General features: G+C 36.7%; 1 protein-coding gene, 1 non-coding gene and 2 pseudogenes across 3 annotated transcripts in view; all 4 read right to left on the minus strand.

The window, feature by feature from the left end:
- Positions 1-1400: 1400 nt before the first annotated feature.
- LOC137972213 (5S ribosomal RNA) lies at positions 1401-1519 on the minus strand. The gene has a single exon (XR_011117058.1). It is a non-coding gene; the product is annotated as a 5S ribosomal RNA (ribosomal RNA).
- A 321-nt stretch (positions 1520-1840) lies between these two features.
- On the minus strand, positions 1841-1959 carry LOC137972223 (5S ribosomal RNA; annotated as a pseudogene).
- A 314-nt stretch (positions 1960-2273) lies between these two features.
- On the minus strand, positions 2274-2391 carry LOC137972228 (5S ribosomal RNA; annotated as a pseudogene).
- A 389-nt stretch (positions 2392-2780) lies between these two features.
- Positions 2781-20000, minus strand: part of LOC137970958 (RAD50-interacting protein 1-like) — a 25091-nt gene continuing 7871 nt past the window's right edge. For both annotated transcript variants that reach the window (XM_068817639.1, XM_068817640.1), the window contains 9 exons: positions 17270-17402; positions 16286-16399; positions 13002-13233; positions 12188-12325; positions 11436-11635; positions 10529-10773; positions 9525-9705; positions 6508-6626; positions 2781-3944 (listed from right to left, as the gene is read on the minus strand). In XM_068817639.1, the coding sequence (XP_068673740.1) occupies positions 3734-3944; positions 6508-6626; positions 9525-9705; positions 10529-10773; positions 11436-11635; positions 12188-12325; positions 13002-13233; positions 16286-16399; positions 17270-17402 (1573 nt within the window). In that variant the 3' untranslated portion in view covers positions 2781-3733. The remainder of the gene's footprint in view (positions 3945-6507; positions 6627-9524; positions 9706-10528; positions 10774-11435; positions 11636-12187; positions 12326-13001; positions 13234-16285; positions 16400-17269; positions 17403-20000) is intronic.

Raw genomic sequence — 20000 nt, forward strand, 5'->3', positions numbered from 1 at the left:
CTCTTTCAATGGTTTCTCTTCACTCCTGATAAAGACACTTGCTAAGTCTTGAAACATTGGGTCTTTCAAACGTAACTTTGCTAAGTTACTTTCAAATTCCAAACCGGAGTAGCTACAAACTATGACTTATTGCTCCGTCCTTGGGCCGATTCTCTTTATGTTATACACCTCACCTATTGGGGATATTGTCCGAAGCTATGACATCAATTTTCATCTATACGCTAATGACTCACAGCTGTATATAACATTTTCAACATCATCTATGTCTCAGCTGGACAATGCAAAATCAACACTTGAAGCTTGCGTTACCGAGATAGACATCGATCTGCAACTCCCTTCTTTATGGCCTGTCAAAATAATCGCTTCAAAAACTACAGCTTGTACAGAATGCTGCAGCCAGGGTGCTTACTTTTTCTCACAAACATGAATACATTTCTCCAATTCTGCGCAAACTTAATTAGCTACCTATAGAACAACGTATTCAGTATAAGATCCTTCTGCTCACTTTTAAAATTCTCAATAACTGTGCTCCCTCTTATCTATCTGACCTACTCAAGGCTTATAAACCAACAAGGATTTTAAGATCTTCTGGCCTCAATCTTTTGTCTAAGCCCTCTTACAATCTTAACTCTTTTTCTTGCGCAGCTCCTGAGCTGTGGAATAGTCTACCTCAAAATATCCGATCCTGTGCATGTTTCCATTTTCAAAAGCTTACTAAAAACCTGGCTATTCAAACCAAACAAGCACATCCTGAATAATCAGCTTGCTTTTCTTTTTTTCTTAAGTTTTTTTTTCCAGTAATATAGACTTTCTACTAGATTATTAATAATATTTTTATTTATTTTTATTATTTATTTATTATTATCATCATGATTGTTTTTAATGGATTATTTATTCAATATATATAGTAATTAATATAAATATATTTGTACTCTTGTAATTTATGTGTATAGATATTCAAATCATGTAAAGCGGTGTTGAACACTATGGATATTGTCGCTACCGGTATATAAAATAAACTTTTTGCCTGTTGTCTGTTTCCTACAGTATTTATCATTCTTGCTACTATTGCGACCTTATGGAAATATTATCATCATCATTATTATTATTATTATTATTATTATTATTATTATTATTATTATTATTATTATTATTATTATTATTATTATTATTATTATTATTATTGAAAGTTGTGAAATAAACAACGGTATTGCGTCAAAGAACTTTAACCATAAAAGGGGCATAAGGCGGGGGATGATTGCCCGATTCGATTCCATGGAATGTCATGTGCTAAAGCTTGAATTGTGACAAGTTTTGCAAGCGCGCGTGCTAATTAGCTCAATGCCCACAGAAAACCAAAGTAAAACAAGTCACAACGACAAAATGTAGAGTCAAATAGAAGTCTACAACACGAGATATTCCCAAGCGGTCTCCCGTCGAAGTACTACTCTCGCCCTACAGGATTTGACTACGGGGATCGCACGAGACCCGGTTTTTTGCCTGTGGTATGGTCGTAGACGGAAGAAAGCCCGTTCTTGTTGTGTGTTTTGAGCGGGCAAGTTGAACTGAGCAAATAACTGTTTTCTCTGTGATGGTTTTTTTAACCCTTCACCGGCAATGGCATTGGTGAAATGCAGAGAGTTAATGTTTTCCGTTCAAAAATTCCTTTCAACATCCGGGACTCGAGTAAACAAAGCTTTTCCCCGATTCGATTCCATGGAATGTCATGTGCTAAAGCTTGAATTGTGACGACAAGTTTTGCAAGCGCGCGTGCTAACTCAATGCCCATAGAAAACCAAAGTAAAACAAGTCATAACAACAAAATGTGGAGTCAAATAGAAGTCTACAACACGAGATATTGTCAAGCGATCTCCCGTCGAAGTACTACTCTCGCCCTACAGGATTTGACTGCGGGGATTGGACGAGACCCGGTTTTTTGCCTGTGGTATGGTCGTAGACGGAAGAAAGCCCGTTCTTGTTGTGTGTTTTGAGCGGGCAAATTGAACGGGTGAAATCCCACTGTTGCCTTTAGCTGTTATCGTTCTTTGACATCGCACTGGGAATAGGATTGGTGCAAAAGCAAAGCATCATGTTTCTCGTTCAAAAATTCCTTTCAACATCCGGGACTTGAGGAAGCAAACTTTGCCCGATTCGATGGAATGTGGCGTCCTAAAGCTCGAATTCTGACAAGTTTGGTAAGCGCGCGTGCAAACTCAATGCCCAAACAAAAGAAACGAACACTAGCCATAAAGACAAAAATGGAGTCAAATAGAAGTCTACAACACGAGATATTCCCAAGTGTCTCCTGTCGAAGCACGACTCTCGCCCTACAGGGTTTGACTGCGGGGATCGGAGGGGACCCTAATTTTTTCCCGTGGTATGGTCGTAGACGGAAGAAACTCAAAAATTTCTTGTCGTGTGTTTTGAGCCTGTCGACCAAAGAGAGCAAGTTTAAATTGCTGTTGTCTTTCCTTCTCCTCGTTCTTATTATCGTGTTTTGACTTCCCACTCGGAATCTAATTGGTGAAAATGTTTCTCGTTCAAAAATTCCTCTCAAAATTCGGGACTTCGCTACGTCCATACGCAGCATCAAAGCAAAAAACAACAACAACAACAACCTCAATCTACAAAGCCGAGTTTTCAGTTCTAAGCACACGCGGGTTTCACATGCTCAGTTTTTTTAAGTGCACATCTTCCGAACGGAAACCATTATGATACTTCAATCTAAGATTTTCCATTTTAACTAATGAGCACCAACCACAAAATGAATTGGCAACCAGTAATGCTTAGAAACTTTATTTCCAAATACCTTATTCAGCTATCATCCGCACAGATTTAAAAAAATCTCTTTATCCATCTTATCATTAAATTTGACAGAATTTTAGGAAGGGGTAACTTTCTTTGGCTTTGAGACGGAAACTGTACAATGTATTATGATTAAGAACATGGGATGCTTTTGATAAACTTCCATCCACTGTCAGCAAAAATGGGAGCAATTTACTGTGTCATGTTCAGTATAACCTATGAAAAGCACTACGCTTAAGGAAAAGAAAAAAATCGATGTTTAATTTGCAATCCCAACATGGTCACAAAACACATATCGTAAGGCACATATCGATAATGAGGAAGATAATGATATCATCTTGATTCTTTTCGTCTAAAAAACAGCAGTCTGTACGAATTTTAGATATAGGTCAACTTTCAATTTTAGCAGACTGTAGCGAGAGGGAACATCTGCAATAAAACAATCTCTTCAAAATAAGTTATATATATTAAATCTTTTTAAAATAGAATATCTCTTGATGGGGGCAATTAAAACTGTACAAAATTATCGGTTACTCAACTTTTAAGTGCTTATAATTTCCTTCCGAAATGCATCTCTTTGAAACAGCAATTCAATTTCTTTCACAGCCCATCGCTTGCTTGCATCTTGTTGTACAATAAATCAACAACTCATTAGGACGATCCCTCCTTTTGTTGGCCATGTGCTAGATAACAAAACTGTAGATCTTTATGATAACTATGTATTTACTGTACAATTGATGAAATATTTAATACTAATTGGGTAACAAAATTTTATATGCATGTCAAAAAATGCAGCCAGTTTGCTATTTGCTAGACATCCACCCAATGGACATTCATCACTAATAAACGCGACTCTTAAGCCTCATTTGTCTTCATCATGTCATGAAATTTTTGTTGTCATTTTTTACTTTTTCAAGTCGATGGCCACTCATTTGACATTAGGTAAATGTATTCTTAGATCAAGAACCTTCAGTGCATCTTCAGGAGTTAGTCTGTAAACTCCAGTGTCTTGTAATGCTACGCTTGACGAAGGATCACCCTCCCTCTCATTTTCAGTAGTCTCAGATGACTTGAGCAAATCTCCTAACAGCACAGCAGATCCTGGCAGGAGGTTCAATAAGATACAGGCTTCCTTGACTCTGAACAGAAAGAAAAGAACTCCTATAAGATATAACAATGTGTTACAACGAGAAGATAAGGCATTTCTCGATATAACACAACCACATGATGAAACAACATGACTCGAACATCACAATTGACCTACATGTACATGTACATCAGCAATAAGGTTAGCCATCTTGCAAACATTAAGTTGTTTTGTCAAACTAAAATGGTCTAGGGATAGTATTTCCCTCCCCACAAGGGACAAGAACTTTTCTATCGCCTATAACGGTTAGGTTCGAACTGCAAATGACTTCACTAGATGATAACAGGAACAATAACTACATCGCGAAAACTCCAGACTGCAAAAATTGTATTTTGGAGCGCTAAACACCTGTTCAAACATCCCATAATAATAACGCAACAAAATGCCCGGGTAGGGTCGGTGCACTACAAATCTAGTCTCACAGGGGATCGTGAGGATCTCCCGCATCGGGTTCGGGCCCGAACAATAACAAAATATTTTGTGTGTTGGTGATGTTAGTGATGATGACTGGTAAAAGAAAAGTTGAATATTATAGGTTATTTCACGGTTGGTGAGCGCGTACGATTTTTATTCACAAGTTGTGTAAAACAAACGAACAAGCGCTGCGAGTGAGTTTGTTTTACACAACGAGTGAATAAAAATCGTACAAGCGAACTAACTGTGAAATAACTTATTTATTATATACATACCGAGATTCATAAGCGAACAGAACTCAAAGATAAACATATCTTTTATTTTCTTTCAGAGGAAAACAACGCGCTGTCAAGCCGCCTCACAGTTCGAGAGTTGCCCTGAAATGGCTTCCTTGTAAAATGCTTTACATCTGAATTATCAAGCAAAAATGCCGTTAAAAGGCATAGTTTTTTTTTTCGTCAAATGGCGCTCAAAGCTAGCGAAGAATTCCCTTAAGAAATTAGGCTCGTATTCCTCAATGTCTTCTTTTTTGGGAACCGTTATAAGGAACTCGCTGAGAAACTTGTTCAGCTCTTGAGGAGTCAATTCATCCATTTTTGTCGTCTCGCCTTTCAAAACAAGAAATTTCGTCAGTGGAACAGAGCAACATCGTGTTTGGTCTTTTTCTTGGTGTTTTCCTTTTCCTGTCCGTCTATGAACTCTCCCACTGATGAATCTACGCTCCGAAAACGGTTAGTCTGATTTGAAGAGCCATCTTTCTAAAGTAAAATGGGCCTAAGCTCATAGAAATGTGCTATTTGTCAGTCAAGAGGAGCGGCGAGCAAGCGACACGGTTTTGTTCACTAGTGAAAAATTATGATATAGCCGACCAGAGCATCGATACGTCGTTTTTCACTAGTGAAAAAAATGATATGACCAATCAGCTGGCTTCTCTAGCGTGAAGAGACTAATTTTATCTCAATGCTTTTTGGCGCGTAAATCTCGGTATGTATATAATAAAACAAAGTAATCAAATCCGCAGACAAGGCCAACAAAAAGTGACATTTTTTTGTTGATAAAAAAAAAGTTGTCTGGTAGGTGAGAAAATTACTTCCGGTATGTCATTTTGAGTCAAGTTACGGAAAATCATAGTTAATAGAGGGGACTGGTTTGGAAGCTCGACAAACATTAAAGGAGCAAACAAAGATACCAAGATTTAGGTTGGAAAGTCCACGACCGTGCACAATCTTTTGTTTTGCACTCATACACTATGCACGAATTACGCCAACCAACACGTTTCTATTGGTTAGTTCCTCAGTACGGAGTAAACAACTATTGTGTTTTGTGCATGGTCAAGACCAAAAAAGAGAACAAAAACCTACAACAAAGAAATTTATCAAAGAACAAGAAAGTTGCCCTTTTAAAAAGGAAAACTACTGTAGCCACAGGTAGTTAAGTGCTTTATACACTTTTCACTTCCTGTTGTCTATTATCTATTCAGTAGGTTTTGCAACAACAATCCTGTGGCTATTCAGTCTGCTGTTCTCGAAAATGCACAAACGTTCATTACAAGAACCAAGAGAAAATAAAGGGGGAAGAGAGGGCTTCCCCCTTACATGCCCTATTCCGTAGGTAATATGTCTCAAGTTATTTTTAGATCGACTCCCAAGCTGTACAGATAGCAGGGAGATTAAGCAACAGCAAATGATAAGGCCGGAATGTGCCCCACGTGGATAGCCCACACTTACGGAACACATGATTGGCTGCTGCCTAATCCCTTTGGGATCTGTACAGCGTGTGAGTCGTTCGAAAAATAACTTGAGACATATTACCTATGGAAAAGGGCATGTATATTGGAGGATGCCCTTTTCGCCCTTTATTTTCTTTTGCAAGAACTTAAAGTATTGTGTGGTAAAACAGTTTTTAACTCTAGCTGGTCCTAGTTTGTCCATTTTGTTGAGTTAATTCCCTTCCCTCTAACGTTATAACTACAGCCCAAAAACAATAGATGCTAGGCATTGACAAGCTCTTGTGCATCTCCATAACAAGTATGTCTATAACAAAATTAATGCTATTACATTTGAATGACCTTATTCCCAAAATAAACCCTGACTTGTTTTTAAAAGAAATTGAATCGAACACCAGTAGAAATGTAAACTTACTCCTTGAAGAAATTCTCTGGTTTTTGAGTGTATTCCAGAAAGAGCGTGAAAAGATTCTTTGTTAAATCAAATTGTAACTGTGCTGCCCCTCCCTCATTAAAATGACAATGCAGGATAATCTGTAGGGAAAAATAAAAATAAAAAAGTAGAATTCGATTAGGTTTAAACTACAAGTTAACGTAAAAATAAACTCAGTGCGCAGAAAGATTTGTAACACCAAAAACTCAAGCGAGTACAAAGTCAGGGGAGTATTAGCCTTTAAGCCAGTAAGACGTTGAACGATTTCTCTTTTGATTTCGCTTTTTCTTTTAGGAAAAGACTAAGAAAGCAAATTTATGAGTTTATTTTATCTCGCGTGGTTGTTTCCAGTCCTTTATCAAAACGTACAATGTAAATGTGGCATTCACCATTCTTCTCACAATGCCGCTTTCAACGGCCGCCCCTGAACGCTCCTTCAGTTCGATGCGCAGAGTAAAAACCTGCCTGCGTACCACCACGAAAACGAAACGCCTGTCTTCTTTTACACTGATGCATGTGTACCGGGAAATTACCATAGGCGTGGCTGCGACCCGTGATTTTTGCGGCAGAAAGAACAGCCTCCTTTAGTTTGGTTTTCCATAGTAGCCCATAGCGATCCATAGAACTCAACACAACTCGGGTTTTCAAGCTGAGAAAAGAAGGTGTGCAAGGGCGTTTCCTTGACGTTTTAATATCCATGTACTCAAATGATAAATCGGCAGTTACAATTGATAACAAATTAACCGAAGCCTTTACTTGTTTTGCCGGGGTAAAGCAAGGCTGCATGATGTCACCTACTCTTTTTAATTTCTATCTAAGTGATCTACCAAAATTCCTAACTACGGCGAGTCCAACCGACATTATGCTAGGTGATAGATCTATAAATTGTCTCTTACATGCGGACGATCTAGTGATCTTCTCTAGATCAGCAAAAAACCTTCAAATAATCCTTAAGAAGCTGGAACCTTTCTGTGAAAATGCCGATTTAAGTGTAAATTTAGACAAGACAAAAATTATGATTTTTAACAATTGTGTTAAGTCTTTAAACAACTACTTCTTCAGATACAGCGCTGATGAACTGGAAAATGTCAAACCGTATAAATATCTTGGACTCATAATGAGTCCTTTTGGAAACTTTAATCTCTCTAGACAAGAGTTGAAGAAAGTTGCACTTAAAGCACTCTATAAATTACGAAAAGAAATGGGAAACCACTTCAGAGAAAATCTAAAATTAACGATGAAGTTATTTGATGCACTGATATCTCCCATACTCTTTTATGCAAGTGAAGTGTGGGGGATTGATTGCAATGGGAAATTAGAAAAGGACCCAGCAGAATTAGTTCAAAATAAATTCCTAAAGTGGTTGCTGGGAGTTAACAAATACTGCAACAACAATGCGTGCAGCGCTGAAACAGGACGGTACCCAATGACAAATGATGCTCAATGTAGGAACTTTAGGTTCTGGTTAACCTTAACCAAAAAGGAATACAAATTATCCCAAATAGCATACAATGACATTAAATGGAAGGAAAATATGGCTTTCTGGAGCAAAAAAATCAAAGGGTCATTGGAACAGATAGGATTAGGAGACCTGTGGATGAAAGCACACTAGGTAGACATAGGAATTGTAAACATTATCAGGCAACGACTCAAGGATATCGAACTACAAAGATGGCTAAGTGAAATAAATAACGACACCAGAAAAGATGCTAACCAAAGCAACAAAATGAGAACCCACCGGTTATTCAAAACGATAGGCAATTACAAATGTGAAGACTACCTACATCAGGTCACCAATACACGACACAGAATAGCTCTAACAAAACTGCGACTTAACAACCACAAATTAGCCATAGAGACAGGACGTTATTTGAGACAGCTCAAGAAACCTGCAGAAAGAATTTGCCCAATTTGTAAAATAGAAATGGAGGAAAGGAAAGGAAAGGAAAGGAACTTTATTTAAGTGTCTAGTCGTTCTAGCGCTGGAGCGCTAATTGGGGACACTGTAAACTGAAATTAACAATGAAAGTAAATCAAGTCAAATGACGAGGCAAGTCAGGACGAATACCATTTTCTAAATATATGCCCTGCTTACCAGGAAAAACGATGTTTGTTACTAGACTATTTGGAAAAAGAATATAGAATAAAAATAGCAGAATGTCACCTAATAAAATATTCATGTTTCTGATAAATCCCCCTAGCGGAAATGTTAAAATACAAAAACTAATAGCAAAACATATATTCGAATGATTTGGAAAAAGGAAAGGGGAAGACAGATAAAAGTAAATACTCTAGGACTTAATTAATTAATAACCTTTTAGCCATGTATATTTTTGTTGTTTGTAATTGTTAGTTATTTGGAAATTGTGGTGGATATACTATTTATTGTATAAGACTCCAAATAAATGTGCCGCTGTGAAGGGTATGGTTTTCAAGCAGTTTACTCCAGGATAGAGTATATAAATCATAGCCTTTTGGTCTAGAATAGGGTATCATTTTTCACGGAACTGACCAGTCGGTTGAAGATTTTATCAAGACTAAGGAAACCACAAATTCCCACTCAAGAATATAAAAAAACCAAATCAGCAAAGTTTAAGTTTACGTAACTCAGTCTCAACAGTGTCAATAAATGGCTATCATGAAACACCTCTGAATATTATTAACTGTCAAGAATCGGAATATACACGGAAATCGGTGGGAGTTTACTCTAGTATAGGGTAGCAAAATTCAGCTGAACTAACTCTGGTATAGGCTAAGGGTTCCAGGGTCCCAGCAGCACATCCCCACCCAGAAATTCCTAAAGCTAGGAAATCCGAATAGATGAAAAATTTTTCGGGGATAAAAACATGCCTATGTCTACCGTTTAATACCAAAAAAACGTTTAACAATGCTATGTTTAAGTAGTTTTGAACTATATTCTCGTTGGGAGCCCCTGCATCTTACCTTAAGATAATAATACATTTACGATAATAATGTTGAACAATAATAATATTATTAACCTCTTCAAATATAAACTTGTTGAGGGCTTGTGACAGATCTTTCCATAGTATGTTAAAGATACTGCCTGCTAGCTGCTCCTGAAGAATTTGTAACCTTCCTTTCAAAAACAGCATCATCTCACAAGCAGACGAGGACAAAGACATGATAAGAACATCTTTTGGAGGAGGAAATGTATGCCATCTGTCAAGACGAAATAATAAATTATTGCAGTAATGTACATACCAGTTGACTTGTAATAAATTATCATACATAACAATGTGACTAAGAAAATTAATACTAAACATTTGCGTCCTGCCCTCACTTATAATTAAGTGAGTCTTTGAAGCAGACATTCATAGCAATGAGATTGGTTGTACCCAACAGAGTGCGCAACAGTGAAATCAAATGTACTGAAAACGAGGAATTTGGCTGTAAAATGTTTATACTCAACCCATTGACCCCTGGGGGTGAGATTTTACTCTGTCTAATGACAGATCATTTTACTCATCAATGGGGACACATGTACCGGTATGTGTAATGTTTGTTGGGAAGACAAAAAATGTGTGCAATTCCTTGTAGCCAGAATAATTAACAACTACTCACCTCACTGGAGGTGGTTAGTGGTGAATACCCACCACTTGCCACTGACACTGAGGTGAATAGTTGTTTCAGTATAATTATACTAAAACAGTGAGATAATATAGCACAAAAGGATGATTTTAACTCAATAATTACAATGTTTTCGGGTGCAAATCCCACATGAGTTTGTCGGAGACAAATACATGTAGCAAAGGATATTATGAGTTTGAGTGGCCAATCAGAGAATGCCTTCAACGGTATCCACTGTTTCAGTATAATACTAACAATGGTTTAAATACCTTACATGTACATGTGCTGTTGTGGTAACCATGGATACCAAATGAAAGCAATACTGTAAACTATGCTATTTCCCTTCAAATTAAACAATTTACTAATGGGCTTGATTGACTGTGACCACCTAATATAATTATTATTGCAAACTTACTTTTCCTTTTTGTAGGGCTTGCTCAACATGCAGAATCCTTGTAAAACATCCTTTCTGATGACATAGATCATGTGTTCTTTCAAATCTTTTAAAGATTGTAAAGGTACATGAAATATGCTTCCCACTGCTGCCAATTCCTCTTCTTCTGTTTTACCATCTAGTGGAGGGCACTCTGCATTTGCACTGTTCATATAATTTGTAGAAACTATGCATGAAGCCTGATGTTGATGAAGTTTGAGAAAAAGCTGAAAAGAAGATAATACACGTATTGAGACACTCAGATAAAATGAAAAAATAAGGATAAAAATACACTTTGCCTCATCCAACAGATCTAAAAAAAAATTTTGGAGCCAACAAAAGTCAGCAACCAGCAAAACCCCAAAAGCTAGTTGTGTGCCCCTTTATGAAACACACACGGAAAAAAAGACAAGCTGAAGAACAATTACAAAAATTAATGAACACTGGATACAGATACACATTTTCCATTAGACAATAACGTTAATATAAACGTAAACTGCAATGACCTTGTATACCTAAGTACAGCACACATGGGATGCACAAGGATATACTGTAGCATCTCTTTCATTATATTGCAAAAGTGCTCCATATGCCAATTTAGATCCAAGCAGTATATCAAACAAACATTATTATCACAGGCACCTAGTTAAATGGCCTGGCTCCCATGAGTCATCTATAGATCAGTAGTACCTGTAGACCATCCAGACTAGTAATTGGAAGGTCATAGTTTTCAATCCTTCAAAGGAGCACTCAAAAAGGAGTCAACCATAAAGCAACTTACGTAATGAAAATTGTTGATTGATTTCATCTTTGACAACAATTAACTAAAATGTCGATAAAAAACACAAACAAGCAGAACTCAGAGAAAAAAGCCAAGTATACTACATACCACCTGCTCATTCCATTCTTGGAGAATAATCTCAATGTAATTAGCAGCATTTAAAACCGAACAGTAATGAGGTCCAGTGGGCGTACAGGAATTTTCAACTTCTTTGAGAGTCAGTCTGTTAATAAAACTCTCAAGAAGAGAGAGCTGCACATCTAAAAATAGTTCTTGGTGGCAAATATCTGGTAAATTTATATAACGATCTGAAAAGGACACAAAAGGACCAGAGTTTAGGTACCCAAGCTGAAATACTGCAATCATTTTTCATTGATTGCATTTATAAACTACTGTAAATATAAATACAAATTACCAATCTCCTAAATGCATTTTTTTTTTGTACAAGATCCATACACTACTCATAATTGAATAGATACGAAAAACTTCATCTCTTCTCGAATTTATAAGTATTTAGAGATGCTGGTTAATATCTTTGAGGAAAATAAAAGCACTTAACAATAAAAAATAGCAAAATAAGTGTTACACAACATTTCAATGTCACCTTGACATCTTTTTCAAGTGACAAAAAGAATCTTTAACCTGACTAATTCATATGGTGTGAGGTGATAGGAATGCTTAACATAATAGTGTCAGAGAGGGTAAAAGTAAAGAATCCGATCCCACCAACGCGTTGGCCAACACGTCGGCCAATGCGTCAATCGACTGTCAGTTGTTTGTTTGTTCACTTTTTAATTGTTTTTGAAAAAGGAAAAGTTGTCTCCTGTTTAATAAACTTCATCAATGAAGTTTGGACATACCAGTCATCACTGAGAGAAGAATCATAAAAGCCTCTGCACACTCAGGTGTCCGTGTGTCATCTGCACTGACCACATCTTTATACTTAGTTGACCAAGCTGATGATGAAGACAGAACTAACTCCAGATTTGACGAAGCAGCTGGAAAGGAAGAAGTGTTAGAAACTTAACTTGTAAATTGTGAAGCTCTAGAAACAAGCAGATGCATAATAATATATTTATTCTACAATCTGTATAAAAGAAGAAAATGTTTGAGTGAGGCGTTGATGTGTTGTTGAAAACTTTATTCCTAGCTTTGGTGAATGCTTCTTGTAGGAATAAAGAACTCAAAGTTCAAGGCCTCACTCAAGCAGTTTAATTCTTCTATGTATACAAGATGATGTTTATTTAATAAGTTCAGTAATGCACACATTTGGGTTTGTTCTCTCCTATGATGTATTAGATCGAGGACAGAAGCATTGCTGATGTCATCATCAAAAACTCTTAATTCTTTATTACATATTTAACATAGTGATACAGATTCCATGTTGCTGTGCGTCTGTTTAGTAAATGATCACAAAAGACGTCAAAATGTGGTATGGATATCAGTGACACAATTGAATATGTGCCATTTTTTTGTTCGTACCACATTACTGAAGAGGTGCACAGCAACATGGAATCTACAGTACATGTATCTGTTGCGATGCTAAAGGACAACATAAACTGCCAGAGAAAATAAACTGCACAAAAGGCATATGATATTAAAGGATGAATTACCACATCATTGCATGATTAATTACTGCACATGAGGTAAGACCAAGTTAGATGAAGTGCTCACATTTTTTTTCAAGTTCCACCCATCTTCGTATACAAGCATCATTTGTTAGGATGTGTAAACAATAATTATTGTGTTCACTTGACTGGTAGCCATGAACTAAAAGCAGCTCCTTGTTGAACAACAGTAATTCATCAATCAAGTGAGAAAATAAATTGTCATCATCAAAAACTTGAGGAATGCTATGCTCTAGTTTCTTCCCAATAATTTCAAGCAGGCCAGAAATAAATTCAGTCTGAGGAAAAAACAAAAGGATATACAAGTATTTTAAAAATATTCATTACCCATTATTGATATGGCATAATTTCTATTTTTGATCTCTTTCAATCAGGAGTAAATGACAGTGTTATCAATGTTAATGTTATTCCAAACACATAATACACTAGAAACACCAATGAAATACCAGGTGAGCTTTCGTGCAAAAGCATGTTATCTTCACGTGCGAAAGTATCACTGTTGCTATGGTTACCAAATAAATTGTGCCATTGTTCTAGATCAGGACTACAAAAAATAAGTGAAATAGTTTGGTATTTCGTTGGTGTTTGTAAATATACAAAATTTCCCTTCTCATGTTGACTTTATGTTGATCCAGCCAGTAAAATTGTGAACTTTTGAGACAGAATTTAAAGATCTGTTTTTACAGAGAAATTCAGGCTGCAGAAGAAATGAGAACATCATTCTTCCAAGTCCAGAGACAAATTTTATCAGAAACTCCATCCATTACAGAGGGAAAAGTTTAACAACCAAGGAAACAATCTTATGGCTAAAACCATGAAAAAATTTAAACACCGTCTTCCAAAATTTGACACTGACAAAATGAATTGCTAAAAGGTCTTATAGGGAAAGTACAGTCTAGAAAAGGTTCCTCTGACTCAAACGTTCTTTACCTGTATTGTCATACTTGATCACTCATTTGGACTAAATGTGTTTAAATAGCCAACAATAACGCTTCAAAAATACGCAAATTTAAATTGAAATCCGCCATCTTTGTTTTTGTGTATGCAAACGAGGCTATATGCCCCAGAAATAGTCAAGGATTTCTCGGGATGACCAAATGTACTTGATGTAATGAAGAAAAACACAGGCAAGGACAGCAATACTTTGTAGACTTGAATGTTAATCCAGAGGCTAAATTATATTGATATTGGCTCCACCTCTGAAAAGATTTACCTCATGGTTGTTAAACAGAGTTTTATATGTGAGTTATATGCAGGAGTTTTACAAAGCGAAAGAGAGCTTGCAATGCTATCCCATGCTCATTGCTGTGGAAATAAAAGCCTGGAAATCAAGTTTAATCTGTCTACCGTGCCTTCCTATGAGATCCCTGTTACAACTTCAAAACAAACGATCAATTCATATGATCGATTTATATATTTCCATCAAATGGTAAGAATAAATCATTTCAGTAATTTCTGTAATGTCCTGGTCACAACTCGTGACAAGGGTTACGTAATCAGATAGCTCACGCAATCAAGGACACACGTGACGAGCAGAGGGATCGTTTTTGTTTTCTTGTTTTGGGGAGTGATTTAGTCGAATTGTTGTGAAATAAAGTATACGTTGTGTTTCAAACCAGACTGGAATATTACAGTTTCTATACCGCTAACAAAATTTAACCACATTTCAAGTTACGTTTATTAGCACATAACAGTGAAAGTCATCTATATATGATTCAGTTTTCTCACTCCAATAATGATATTTTGGACTAGTTGACTGAGATTCCCGTATGAAGCTAATGTCACCAAGACCAATATTCATATACCTGAAGATCCCGCTTGAAGTCCTCCTTGGTAAAATGACAGACCCGAAAAGACAATATAGCAGTCAGGTTTTCACGTTTGAGGAATCCATCCAAGTTTTGTTTTCGCTGGCCAACTTTTCTTTAAATTTTAATTTTCCAGTGTTCTCAAGTCTAGACATGTGTCTTAAGTTTCATCCCCATAGAAAGGTTCAAAGCATACACCCCAAAAGCGGTAATTGTTGATGTGAAAAAGCCATTCGATGGTTGGCGCAGGATAGGAAACAGTGGAGGAAGATCGTGGCCGACTGCCTCGCAGCCGGCTGAGTGAGTGAGTGAAGTGAAAAGCCATTGATCAACATCTGAAAGTTTCGTTGGCTTATTCTAAATTAAACGCTTCCCGCTGTGTGAAAGCAAACAAAATGATGCATTTGCTGAAGCATCGAAGACGGCTGTCACTGAAGTAAGAAAGTGAAAAAGGTACGCTTGTGAATATTTCTTTGTTGCATGTTCAAGGTTTTTGTCTTGTTTACATTTGCTCTGACTGATTTTTGCCACTTAGTTTGATTAACTAGAAAATCTATAACTATTAAGTGACTTGAGTTTCTGTCGTACATGTACTTATGGCCTACATGGCGTACCACCTATTGAACCAGAAGACTGCTTAGCATAGTTCATCTTACATTTGAATTTCTCGAAGCAGAACGGTCACACAACATTGAGAAATTGATCATATCCAAGATGGCGCTCTCCAAGTCACGAAAGAGGCAACTTCAAAGTGCTCTTGTCACATTTTAACACGGAAATGGACAAAACGGCAATTATTTTTGAATTCCTAGGGAAAAGTTTTTGTAATTTAGAGAAAGGTTTTCTAGACCGTACTTTCCCTTTAATTCTTAAACTGTACTTTTTTATCTTCTTCCACAGTGTAGCAAGTCCTAGTTGTATGCACAACACCATCAGCAATGCTAGTTTTTCTTGTGTTTAAAAAAAAGTTCTTAATTCATTGATTGATTGATTGATTAGGGTTTAGGCTGTTTACAACAATTTTGCTTTGAAAAATCACCTTTGAAGGATTCATTGATGTCATGTCTACTTGAAACCTCTTGAAATGAACCACTAATTATGTAATTGTTACAATACAAGCAATGAATTAATATCAAAACAAATCCTGTTGCATTTTCTGCCATAAGTAAATAATCAAAACCAAGAGCCTCTTTCTGATAGAACTCAAGTGGAAAAGACAGATACAAGACTGTACGTAACATGTATAACCCTTGTCTACTCCAGGATGCATGAAACAGACAAACCATGCACCTACATTGTACTCTTGCTATAAAACCCAGTGACCCCTGGGAGTGAGACTTTTTTACTCTGTCTAACCCCACATGATTTTTCTCATCAACGAGGGAAATCCTAGGGTGCCTCAATGAGTAGTCAATTCCATATCACTAGTGCTGTTTGTTTGATTCTTGCCACAGGTCTTGAGATTCAATGATGTCATGTTCTATAATATGTTTTTTCCCTGTAAAAATAATTATTTTATCACCTTTGCATCCACTAATCCAAATTCAGTTCTTTGAAGTATGGGTTGTATAGTGTGCTGCAGAAAATCACTGTGGTTCTTAATCCAATTCAGGACTTGTGTGAAATACCACTCAGGCTGAAGAAATGCAATAATCAGTGATAATCAACAAGTATTCAATATTGAAGTCAAAAGAACTACTGATGATTGATAGTACTTATGATAGGAAAATAAACATTGAAAGGTTCTGCAAAAATAGTCATGCTATCATCAGCATTCTTTACATGCAGATGAAATAAAAGGCACTTCTTTGCTTTCATCTTGCTGTCATACCAAAAGGTACATTGTTAACATTCAGGTTACCAGAGTACTTCACACAAATCTAAATCAGCATGACAAGAACAAAGGGATATAGCCACTACAGAGGGATTTTAGTTATGGTGTGGCTTACTGTAAAGGGGCTACATGTATGTCATGAAAATTATGATTTTCACGACACCCAAAAATGCCCAAATGTAGAATGGAACATTGCAATAACCACTTGCATGTAAAACTGTTAAACAACATAAAAAATTAGAGCAAACAGAAAGAGAAGCATGGATGGACACAAATGGACAAGATTGAAACAGATTGCATTTGGGTAATCTTGAAAAAAGTCGGGTTTATGAGAAATTGCCTGGATAAAGGTTGCTTTTGCTCAGAATCATCTTGTTTGTGATGTAACAATAATTTTATCAGTAAAGGAATTCCACATAACCACCCAAAAATAAGGTGACATACACTGTAACCCCTTTAACATGAAGCCACAAGCCACAAAAGATTTTCCTCTCCACTGAACCCTTTGGAAATAACAGTTTCTGCCAACAAATTTGCATATTCCTGAGTTATGACAAAACTTGTTTCTATGCATGCTTGTACATACATGTATAAATGCACAAAGAGCAGACAGGCAAATCAGCAACAAAATAAATGACATGGAATTGCAACACAGTTGAAAGAACTTCCCACCTTTTCAGGATTGTTTGTTTGCTTATTGCCGTAAAAATGGAAGTGAAATCTTTTCCTGAGAGGCTTCAATAGCCAATCAAGAGGTAGCAAAATATCCCTTTGAACTTCAGGTTTTGCTAAAGATGTTCTCTTACTGATGACCCAATTAAGGCAAAATATAATTTTTCATTGTAAACCTTGCAAGTCTTAAGTCAATTTGTCACTTGACAAACAGATTTGAGAGAAAGATATCTCAGTCAAAATAAAGTCTGTAAGTTATGGCTCTTGCTTTTCCATTGTAGCCCACAAGGGCCCTTAAACTGAACTACAGGAAAAATAGAAAAAATATGGAGTTGTACAAACACTAACTCAGAACTACCCAAGAAAACAAAATTTATAAAACTGATTTTCAATGTTATCTATAGATCTTTGAATTAAGCAAATCATGTTAGATCTAGCAAGCTGTGGTAAAGAACACACTGCACTAGATGGGCCAATCATAGCATTACTCTCTGATAGATTCAACAATAAGTCTTAGTAACATTAGGCCCATGTTTGTCTGAGGACCTGAAGAATACTATAATGGCTTATTGCAGACATCCAAGCTATTCATGTCAATTATTTCTTGAGACTTCCTGTAGAAATGGGGATAAGGGTATCTCAATTATTTAACAGTAAAAGAGGATAAGTCCGTTTATTATATGGCAAGCAATTCTCAGGCTAAATGGAACACTCTGATTGGCTGGTTTTCGGTCAGGATTTTACAGTACGGACTATTACCATGAAAACAATCTGTTTCCATCTATTTTTTCCTCTCCTGGGAATTTCAAACTGAGCAGAACACAAAACGATTTTAAAAAGTGGAATTTAATTTTACATGTACAGTGTTCTCACCAGACCATACCCTTGCAAGATTCCCACAAGAAAAATAGAATAGCGCATTAAAAGCCATGCAAATGCACCCACTTGGGCGCACAAGGATGCTATGAGCAAAACAGACTTTTAGAAGTTAGCAGTCTCTTATTTTTTAATGGTTCCTGTGTATACTCCAGCTCTTTACTTCACCAACTGAATGAAAGCAGGTTATCAAAGTATTCAAAGTCCTTTCAAAGCCTTCAATTTCATTGACTTTTCCCTTCGTCAGTCACAAGGGCATTGGGCAGCTTCGACATCTTGGCCGCCATATTGGATCAGGTAGGTACTTTGTGTAACAGATAATTTTTTAGAGTGCAGGCAAATGTTATTTGTCGTGCCACAGAGAAAATTAGATTCTTTCTTTCAATTACCAAGTAAGGAGTGTAGAAGATCATCAAAATGCTCATTGGTGAAGAGGACAATGAAAAGAACAATGCAGCGAGCAAGATCAAAAAGCTGTTTCATAGAAGAAAGACCGTGTTTTCCCGGCATGACTATTCCAGTGATGGGGGGTAGGGGGTAAGGGGTAGGGGGTGAGGGGTGGGGGGTGAAGGTTATTATAGCTGATAACCGTAGGCTTAAACACTACATGTATGCTTTAGATAATGACTTGGCCTAAAGTTAGCATTTTTGTAAAGGTTGGGTTGTTTCAGCTATTATAATAGTACCCTTCACCCTCTACCCCAAATCCCCCACTCCCGGAATAGTCATGCCACAACTTTCAGAGTGAATGGCGATCAAAGTACACCTGGCTTGCCTATGATGCCGACAGAAAAATCACAATCTGTAAGATCTGTCTCAGGGCAAACAAATCAAATGCATTTACAATAATAATTGTCGAAGGGCCACCATTGCAAGAGTTCCAATTTAAACATGCCTTGATGAAGTGGACTGGTGAGAAACCACGAAGGATGTTTTCCACCATAGTCATGGAGCGCAAGTACCTTTGTCCCACTTAAGCTCCTGCAGGGCCCCTATTTTTTTAGGAAAGGGGGCACTGGGACTCCCTAAGACAAAATCCTGGTGAGAACACTGTATGTAAAAAGCTGCCGTTCAAAGTTCACTGATGGAAAAAGAAGAATATGAACATTTACCAAGCGGATAAGTGTCCAATCGTTCAAAGAAATGATGCCATGTACTGTATAATAAACAACTTACTAACCTCACTGGCTAGGAATGGTACTGGGTAATATTGGCCCTCGGCCGTTTTTATACAGACCGAGCACCAATATTCCCTGGCCCTCAACCTCACGCTTGGTTAGTAAGAGGATAATAAATCACTTGTGTGTAAACTTCACGTGAAACTTAACACACCTTCTTCCTGACCCCAGAAATTGTAAGATCATAGGGAATCCATATTATTATCAATCATAGAGAATAAAATTTTTATGTAATTCCAAGTAAATGCATTGTGTCTATAATACAGGCAACAAATGCAGAGAAACATTTACTTATAAAATTTCGATATAAATCTATATACTAGACACAATGCATTTACTCGGAATTATACATCTATTCTCCATTTTTAAAATTATCAGCAGGTAATGGATTTTTTTTTTTCTTTTAAATTAAGCATATGAAAATGCAAAACAAAGACGATACTATCAAGAGAATAGGCAAAGTTCTCTACTGGGTTTTAAACCAATTTTAAAAGATGATACAGATTTATATCGAAATGTTATAAGTAACCATTTCTCTGCATTTGTTGCATGTATTACAGACACAATGCATTTGCTCGGAATTACATTTATTCTCTACCTTTTAAAATCATTAGCAGGTAATGGATTATCAATCATCATTCCATTTTTTAATTAGTTAATTAGTAACACAAGCAATT

This window comes from Montipora foliosa, chromosome 9, assembly GCF_036669935.1.
Source record: "Montipora foliosa isolate CH-2021 chromosome 9, ASM3666993v2, whole genome shotgun sequence".
Classification (NCBI taxonomy): domain Eukaryota; kingdom Metazoa; phylum Cnidaria; class Anthozoa; order Scleractinia; family Acroporidae; genus Montipora; species Montipora foliosa.